At 36.6% G+C, this 9,947-nt stretch overlaps 1 protein-coding gene across 1 annotated transcript in view; it reads right to left on the reverse strand.

Annotated features, from left to right (window-relative positions):
• Window positions 1-238: 238 nt before the first annotated feature.
• LOC110465600 (neurogenic locus Notch protein-like) overlaps window positions 239-9,947 on the reverse strand; it is a 15,554-nt gene continuing 5,845 nt past the window's right edge. Inside the window, exons 4-10 of the mRNA XM_021521539.1 lie at window positions 9,276-9,436; window positions 8,541-8,745; window positions 6,088-6,209; window positions 5,425-5,557; window positions 5,021-5,178; window positions 1,478-3,468; window positions 239-382 (exon numbers count right to left, since the gene is read on the reverse strand). Coding sequence (XP_021377214.1) covers window positions 357-382; window positions 1,478-3,468; window positions 5,021-5,178; window positions 5,425-5,557; window positions 6,088-6,209; window positions 8,541-8,745; window positions 9,276-9,436 — 2,796 coding nt within the window. The 3' untranslated portion in view covers window positions 239-356. The remainder of the gene's footprint in view (window positions 383-1,477; window positions 3,469-5,020; window positions 5,179-5,424; window positions 5,558-6,087; window positions 6,210-8,540; window positions 8,746-9,275; window positions 9,437-9,947) is intronic.

Consider the following 9,947-nt stretch of genomic DNA (forward strand, 5'->3'; position numbering starts at 1 on the left):
TATTAACGATAACCGTTGTGCATTACGTATTCTCCTTTTTTTGGGAATCAAGGTGGCTTTGTTTTTTATGCCTCCTCGCTTCCTTGAGTTGTTTTCGTATCCTAACCCCCCTCCCCCCCCCGATTTGTTTCTAAAGTGTTTTTAACTATTTCATTTTAACTTATTACACATAGCAAATAATGCTTTATTTCATCGATAAAATAGAATATTACAAATTGTATCTAAAAAAACATGAATGTAGGAATTTTATTGAAAGTCATTTTTCGACCACATAAAATATTTCGATTTTCAAACAAAGTCCAGTAACTCGTGTAATAATGTTTTCCTGTCAATGACGTCATCACCGCAAAGTACCCTTATGCTAGGGGTCGACTTTCCGAAGCTGAAAAAACAAATACAAGAAGCTTGATTCATAATTTAGAATTTCATAGTTATTTTAATAATTGGTATTTTTTCTTATACACGGAGTGATTTTGTTAATATTAAAAATACCACCTGTTCAGCAAATTTAAACGTGACATTGAATATAAGAAATCTTCGCTTTACGTCTAGATAAATTGACGTTAACATTATCATTATGTGACGTCAGCAGAAATAAAGAAACTTTAAAAAATGGGGTTCGATATCTTGCTCTGATACCACGAAATGTAAAAAAAATAATGGAAGTTAGAATAATAATTATTTAAATTCATTACTTTAATATGTTGTAATAAAACTTTTACTTGTTGTTTTGATTAATTTAATGCCAAAGAAACTGGCTTCGACAAATAACATTCTCTGTGGTATAAAAACGAATCCTTTTGAGAAAAGAAGAAAGAACATTATAGAAAGATAGGGACGAAACAGGGAAACAAGCAAACTTTACATGGGAGTGAAATCTGAGAAGATGTACGGATGCCGTGTGTCTCACACAGAAGATGTACGGATGCCGTGTGTCTCACACAGAGGCGTACATTTAGGATGTCCTGTATGTGTTGGTTGACAATGAACACGTTTTCTTTTGTTAACACGGAGGAGATAATGACTTTTGTTTCTACTGAAAACCAATAAACAAGCCTGTGTAACGTGTATATACATTATCGGTATAGAATATTATCACAGGTGAGAGGCATGTGTGTCGTAATAAGAGATTATCAAGGTGCTGTAATGTTACTCTGTACTCCAAAATCCCCACATTTCTGGTCTGATATAGTTATATTTGCGTCGTTGTATGTAATTACTAAAGAAATAAACAGAAAATGCAATTAACAGAACTTACTGTACCGTTTTTCCCCGTGGAATACCATATACGCAATTATACCACTATTTGCACTCGTTCCTCGCACCCCTGGCAACAGACGATATTCTCTCATTCTCGTGACATTCAACCAGTAAAAATTGCATATCCTTTATAAACGTACTAGTAACAAGACTGGTTATATTGAAAACAAATTAGTATCTGCTTAGCAGTCAATGATCAGTATTTGAGACGTAATACCTTCATTTTCTGATGGCTGCATTGGTCCGAACCTTGGAGATTGTCGGACATCTCGTCTGATAACGTGCTCGTGATTCGTACACGTGAAGCCCCCAGGAAAGTTGACACAGGAGAGTGGTTCGGGACACGGGTTGTTGTCACATTCATTGACGTCAATTTCGCATATCTTACCAACCCAGCCACCGAGACAGTAACAGACGACCGCCCCTCCAACCGTCTCACATAGGGCGTTGTTCAAACAAGGAGACGGGTCACATGTGTTCATTGTGTTGTTACAAAGAAGCCCAATCTTTCCTGGAGGACATTTGCATGTGAATGACGTCGTTGAAGTAAGACATGTACTTCCACTGTTGCAGGGGTTATTGAAGCAGAAGTCTTTTGTCATACAGGTATGTCCCCGCCAGCCTTCTTGACACAGGCACGCGTAACTGTCATAACTATTGACACAAGACGAATTGTTGTTACAAGGGTCAGACGCGCAATGGTTAGTTTTATTGCACGTGTCCCCGTTCCACCCTCTAGCGCAAGAACATGTGTTAGTATGGGTATTGTAACTTGCACCATTTAAACATGGCTGGCGGTCGACCTCGTGACATGTTTCGCCTTTGAACCCTAGACGGCATATGCAGGTAAAATTGTGACCGTTTTGTCGACATTCCCCGCCATTCTGACACGGCGTTAGGCTACAAATATCATCAACATTGTGACAATAATATCCATCAGGAACGGCCTCACATCTTTTGTAATGACTGCAAGGATTGCCAAGACAAGCATCAGCAACGGAACAGTCTCTTCCGGTCCAGCCGCGCCGACACTTACAGACAGGAGCAAGGTCCTTGTAACTACAGGTCCCATTGTTCCGACAGAGAGTCTGCTCACAGGAAAGACAAGTGTAGCTACCAAGGTTATTAATGCACGTTTTGCCTGACGGACACACGGACTGCAGACATTCATTTATGTCTGTTTCACAGGTGAATCCAGTCCAGCCGGGTTTACAGCTACAGTGAAAACTCCTGGAGGTCGCGGTACATTGTCCATGACGACATGGGGAATAGGCACAGACATTCAACCTCTCACAGTTTGTGCCTGTGAACTCAATAGGACACTCGCATTGATAGGCATCTACATTATTGGTTTCTTTGCAGGTACCTCCATTCAGACAAGGCTGTGAATAACATCCCGAAAGTTTAACGTCACACCTTCGTCCAGTATATCCTTTTGTGCAGTTACAAAAATCACCTGCAGACCTATTGCAGAATATTTCGCATAATGCTCCAAAATAATCTTTTTCGCATTCCAGAGTTCCATTGGAATTGCATTGACCGTGTTGAGAATTTATACAAAACACGTCACATGAGTCACCATAAAAATTCTGATGACAAATGGTATCACCTTCGGCATTGCAACTTCCATGTTTTGTTTCATTACAAAATGTTTGGCATGCCGTTCCATAGAAATCGCTTTCACAAACAAGAGTTCCATTTTGATCACAAGCACCATGAGGTGTGGCTTTACAAAACACATCACAGTTCAAACCGTAAAACTCCACGTGACATGCAAGAGTTCCGTTTCGGTCGCAAGTTCCATGTTTTATGGCGATGCAGTGAACGCTACAGTTCGGTCCAAAATAGTTCGGGAAACATCGTAGATTTCCGTGCGTGTCACACCTTCCACGTATAGTAGACACGCAGTAAATATCACACTGCGTTCCGTGAAAGTTCGGGAGACATCGGAGGTTACCGTTATTGTCACACTGTTTATGTTCCGCGGGCACGCAGTGTACATTACACTTTGGTCCGTAGAAGCTGGCGTTACAAATTAAACGCCCATGGTTGTCACAGGTCGCGTGGCTGGTAGGGACACAGATCTTCTCACAGTTTGGTCCGTAGAAGTCCTTGTCACATACCAGGTGGCCATGCTGGTCACACACGCGATGGTGGTCTGGTTGTGGCGTGCAAGTATCTAGGAACACCTCGTATTCCAAGGTCAGTCTTAAACGAAAAATAATACATTGTATACAGCATGAACATTACATATTTATTCCATGAACATGTTATAAAATTATATGTTTACTATGCAAATGTATCCCCTAATAAATAGTGTATTTAGTAGCTGTACATGTGAAATATTCCATATTATGTTAAAAGTTTTAAGATATCATATATTCAAAATGTTTTTATACTATCATTAATATTTTAAGTGGGACATTAATTTTCCTCTTATGGTTTTCAACTGCTATATGTATTTATTTTTGTTGATATTTTTATGAATTGACAAACGAATGGTAAAGAAGAAAGGTCAGGTACAAAATCCTTAGTCAGTTGATACAACTTTACATACTTATCATACAAATCGTCGGGTGTGGATGGCCGATCCAAGAGAAACTTGTTTTTTATGGAAAAACACTTTCTTTGTTTTATTTTTCATTTTTTATTTCAAGCTGTTTATGCTTTGCAGAATGGTGGAGATAAGATATAAATCCCGGTAGTCTTTCATAGACTGCGTTAGTATCTATAAATTCGCTGTCCAGTTGATGGCAGAAGCCGTTCGATTTGTTTATCCTTCATAGAAAACTGTCCTAGCTTTACAGTATTGACAATTTTAAGTAAGGTTGCGACTATGCGTCCAGCTGGACCACAGTTGTATGGGAATGTAGGATAAAACATGCTGAACGAAGAGTAATCCCGATGTCATCTAAAATAAGCTGTTGTAACGTTTAATTACAGTTGGCAAGCTTTGAAGCAGTTGATTTGAATAACTGTAAGAAGTGATTGTAGATGAAAAGCTTGGATACCATGCTATCTGAAAAACAGGATTATATTTAGTTTCTATTCGATAATTTGAGATATAAATATTTCTGTATGACATATTCAAGGTGTTTTTTTATTTTCACTTTTTGTTGTTGTTGCTGGACATTGTCAATCCATCATTACTTGCTTAAAAATGTCTAAGTTATACGTTTTATATATTTATATTATATTGGCAAGTCGTAATACCGTCAGTATTCTAATGCCCAAGTTACAATTATCTGCTCTGAATACAGACATAACACATTCGTGCATTTTCGTCAACCGTTTTGTAGGATCACATTTTTGTAAGATCATCACTTTTGTTGAGGTAAAAGTTAAATTGATTCATGTATTTACACATCTGCTATGTTATAATAATACTACTAAAATAATCCGAGGTTATTATGTACCGCTTTATCACAATCTAGTTCGTAGGTCGTCTCAAAGCGGTTCACAAGTTCTTATCCGTGGTTATAGGGACTTTGCAACCAGCCAATACCTTTCTCAACTCCCTGGGGAGCATACAGCCGGTGCTGCCATTTCGGCGCTCACAGCTGAGTAGACTGGAACAAGCGGAGTAATGTATCTTGCTAAAGGATACAACACAGTCCTACGGTCACGAGCCTGGCGTCCTGCCACTAGACTATCGCGCCTCCTAAGAATATGGACTCGACCTTGTTGACCGATTGACTTAGTTCTGTCAAATCAGATAAGTGTGATTAGATTTACCTTTTGTTACTCCTACTATACTTACATAGCTCCTGTGTTGTTAAACGTCTTTCTTACACGTCTGACCTCCTGGCCTTCTGTTGCTATACCGGCCACTGGCAGGAAGGGTGTGACCAGGAAGGAACCTACCAGGTGATTCGGCTGACCGTTACCGTAGAAGATAACCTGGAACTTACTTTTGGACTGCAAAATAACAACAAGCAACATTTATCAAAAAGGTTTACCTTTCTTATTATACAGGCCCCAAATTTGAAAAGAAAACATAACTAAAAAATGCAAAGGAAACGCTATTATGTTTACCATTGTAATAAATGCATCATATCGCCGTTTTTAGTTTGTTTGTTGTTTTGGTGAATAATACCGCTATTCTGAAATGTAAATATAACTCCAATGTAAAACCCTTTTAATACTAAGTTCTGTTAAACTTACCGACCACGTTAGCAGATGAAAAAGAACAGGATTCGAAAGATTTCCGACCGATGGTCCAAAGGTTGTGTGTTGATTGCCAGAATAATCTGCTGTGCCATTCATTTCCTGTGTACATGTGTTCAGTCCATTTTCTCTTCAAAGTTTATTCCAAAGAAGAAATGTCAAAAAAAGGACAAATGAATTTTATTCAGCGTATACAAGTAACATGGATTTGGTTTGTTACCTTAGCAATATTATAGATAATGATATGTATGAATCGTATAAATGACAACGCATGCTTAGCGATAGAAATGTTCGTGCAACAACGTTGTTTTCAGTGGAAAATTTGTTTTAAAAAGAACCGTTGTATATTTTGTAGAGTGAAAACCACAAACATTGGCCAGGATTTTCAATAAGTCTACATCGCCACCCATTTAAAAAAATATATATTCTCCTTCCTGTCAAATTCTTTAATCGCAATCGACCGTTTCTCGTGCTCATGTTAAGCATTGTCATCTTAATGATTTTAAGACCAATTTTAAAGTTGTTATCATTCCAACATTAAATGTTTAACTACATTTGTTTCAAACCAGTTTTGATAACTACGATGTTTCTTGTTTTACTTATAATAATATTGTTAAACGATATGGGGGTAACTGAATTCAATCCTTAGGGTATATTTACATTAAACATATTCGCACAGCTGGATGACAAATCGGCGAACACGTGTCACTTGGTTGTGGACAAGGACAAGCAGGAATAAAAAGGCTCTTGAGTGATATCTTCAGGATAAAGTCTCCCGAGTTCTTAAAACAAAAGGATTATACACTTTATACATTGCCAAAACTGTTTTCAAAATATCATTAGAAAAGACAATGATCAAAAGAAATGGCGCTCAAATGAATAATTCTGTAAATGTCAAAATTGATCAACCGTGTGTGCTGTCCGTATTCGCAGATATTCGTTGTTATCTGCCTTGACAACTTATACACTGTATATAACACAATATATGCTAACCAAAACCATTAGTATAGCTTGGTAACAATTAGCACCATTTATTGTAACTTGGTAACAATTAGCACCACTAAGTGTAACTGGGTAACAATTAGCACAACTTAGTGTAACTTGGTAACAATTAACACCACTTAGTGTAACTTGGTAACAACTAACAACATTAAATGTAACTGGGCAACAATAAGCACCACTTAGTGTAACTTGGTAACAATTAGCACCACTTAGTGTAACTTGGTAACAATTGGCACCACTTAGTGTAACTTGGTAACAATTAGCACCACTTATTGTAACTTGGTAACAATTAGCACCACTTAGTGTTACTGGGTAACAATTAGCACCACTTAGTGTAACTTGGTAACAATTAACACCATTAAATGTAACTAGGCAACAAAAAGCACCACTAAGTGTAACTGGGTAACAATTAGCACCACTTAGTGTAACTGGGTAACAATTAGCACCACTTAGTGTAACTTGGTAACAATTAGCACCACTTAGTGTAACTGGGTAACAATTAGCACCACTTAGTGTAACTTGGTAACAATTAGCACCACTTTGTGTAACTGGGTAACAATTAGCACCACTTAGTGTAACTTGGTAACAATTAACACCATTAAATGTAACTAGGCAACAATTAGCACCACTAAGTGTAACTGGGTAACAATTAGCACCACTTAGTGTATATTGGTAACAATTAACACCACTTAGTTTAATTGGGTAACAATTAGCACCACTAAGTGTAACTTGGTAACAATTAGCACCACTTAATGCAACTTGGTAACAATTAGCACCACTGAATGTAACTTGGTACAATAAGCACCACTAAGTGTAACTTGGTAACAATTAGCACCACTTAGTTTAACTGGGTATCAATTAGCACCACTTAGTGCAACTTGGTAACAATTAGCACCACTTAGCGTTACTTTGTAACAAATTGCACCACTTAGTGTAACTGGGTAACAATTAGTACCACCTAGTGTTACTGGGTACAAATTAGCACCACTTAGTGCAACTTGGTAACAATTTGCACCACTTACTGTAAGTTTGTAACAAATTGCATCACTTAGTGTAACTGGGTAACAATTAGCACCACTTAGTGTAACTTTGTTACGAATTGCACCACTTGGTGTAACCGGGTAACAATTAGCAACACTTAGTGTTACTGGGTACAAATTAGTACCACTTAGTGCAGCTTGGTAACAAATTGCACCACTTATTGTAACTGGGTTACACCAGTGTCTTTCACAGTTATAACATTTTTGTATTTGCCTTTTTTAAGTAGTTTGTGACCGAAACACTTTATCTGGAATCAATAGAGGGCAGAAGGGGTTAAAACTAGACGTGGAGTGGAAATAGTTACAGAACATCTTATTTCACCTCTTTGCTCTTAAATATAGGAATTGATAGAAAACACTCATTTAATTTAACTTGATTGGAAAGAGAAGACAATTCACAACGTTAAATATTCTCTGCCCAAACAGCGCTACTGATAATTTAAAAAATCGACCATTCAAGATTTAACATTTTAGTCTGGAATTGGATATGATTTAAGGATGTTGGTATCGCTTGGTGAATTGATCTAATATGGCAAAACTATTTTCAATATAATTAGAACACGGCATTGAAAGTCAGGAAGGCATGTCCACCGGTGCAGAATATAGTACCGGTCCGTGTCAACCATGTGACTTCTTTGCGATGCTTAAATTATTGTTATCATCACGTTCTTAGCAGCTAATAAACACCAAAAGAAATCTTTAGAGCCAGTAAATGGTCGGAGATTTACTCAAACGTCACACTGTATTAACATACTACAGTGTATTTCATTGCAAATTTCGCAAATATCATTCAATCTTTTGTGCAAATATCATTCAATCTTTTGTGCAAATATCATTCAATCTTTTGTGCAAATATCATTCAATCTTTTGTGCAAATATCATTCAATCTTTTGTGCAAATATCATTCAATCTTTTGTGCAAATATCATTCAATCTTTTGTGCAAATATCATTCAATCTTTTGTGCAAATATCATTCAATCTTTTGTGCAAATATCATTCAATCTTTTGTGCAAATATCATTCAATCTTTTGCGAAATCACCTACCGGATGATTTTGAGGAGATGCACTTACATTGCAGTTTGAACCGAAAAACGGGAGATCACAACGCAAGGTTCCATACGTATCACAGTGTCCACGTAAAGGCGGAGGGATACACTGCTTGTCACAGTGCGGACCAAAGAAGTGTGGCGCACACACAAGTTGTCCGTTAGAGTCACATACTCTGTTACTGGTGAAGTCAGGTGTACAGTCATACACTTTAAATGTCACATGGAGGCTAATAACAAAGAAAAAATAGAAACAACGAGAACAGAAATGTTTTATATTTTTATACAGAAAATCGCCGTTTTGTAATGAAACTATGTAGGTAATTATTATGTTATTGGATAATAACAATTAAACACAATGTATATAATTTCTAAAAAAGAAATAAAACATTTTTTTATAATAATAAATAAAAAACTCAACTGTATTATTCATACATTTTAAGGGCGACGTCATTATTATTATTATTTTTTTTTTTAATTGGAATAAGCTTTCTTACCCGCAACTGTTGTTGATGATCATGACTGCATAGTCTAAATAATGACCTGTCAACAACCTAGGTTTGTGGTTATATAACAAAGTTAACCTACGCCATGATTTAACAATCTAAATCAAGCATAGATTACATTGGTTGTCTTCAAGATTCCGGAATTTCTAAAACCAACTGAAAAGGGAAAAATACATGAAAGTGATGCATTTTTCTCGATGTTTGGGATCTAACGTCTCAGACATAACGTTTATTATATCGCTTGTAATACTCACTATGCATGTGTTCTGCCGTCCTGAATTGACTTTTGCTCGTGCACTCTGGCGGTATTTAGACTTGTGTCGACTTTACTTAGATAAGGAAACACATCGAATATGCCAATAATTCGCGTTTGCTCGTAGTCTTCAAAAGCTTTCACAGTAAATCCCGAATAAAACTGGAAAAGTAAAATTGAAAAATAAAAGATGAAAGTAAGTAAGAACAATAACATATTTTTGCTTTTACTGCAAAACCTAAATATTGTGCTGACGATCTTAAAAGCTCATGTGCTGTCTGTCTCTTGACCTCCCAATACCTTCTATATAATTATACATGTATCTGTCAAGTGATGAAAACTATCTCCATGCTGTGAAGCTCTGTTTGCTTAATGTCTCATCATTTCTCCAACAAAATAACACCAAAACATTTGTGATTGGCGAAAAATTGGCTCACTCTTTAGGAAGTGGCCGCAATTTTTTATTCATATTCTGAAAAATTTGGATAAAAAACTTCTTTTACTAATTCTTGATCTTAGTAACACATGATTTCGAAAAAATCCAATTATTTCTTCAAACAAATTAAAATGTCTATAAAATATAAGCAAAGGTGAGCGGAAGAAAAAACCATCCGCCAATAGTATACATATATGCAATGACAATAGTATACATATATGCAATGACAATAGTATA

The sequence above is a fragment of the Mizuhopecten yessoensis genome, unplaced genomic scaffold (assembly GCF_002113885.1).
Source record: "Mizuhopecten yessoensis strain PY_sf001 unplaced genomic scaffold, ASM211388v2 scaffold11093, whole genome shotgun sequence".
Classification (NCBI taxonomy): domain Eukaryota; kingdom Metazoa; phylum Mollusca; class Bivalvia; order Pectinida; family Pectinidae; genus Mizuhopecten; species Mizuhopecten yessoensis.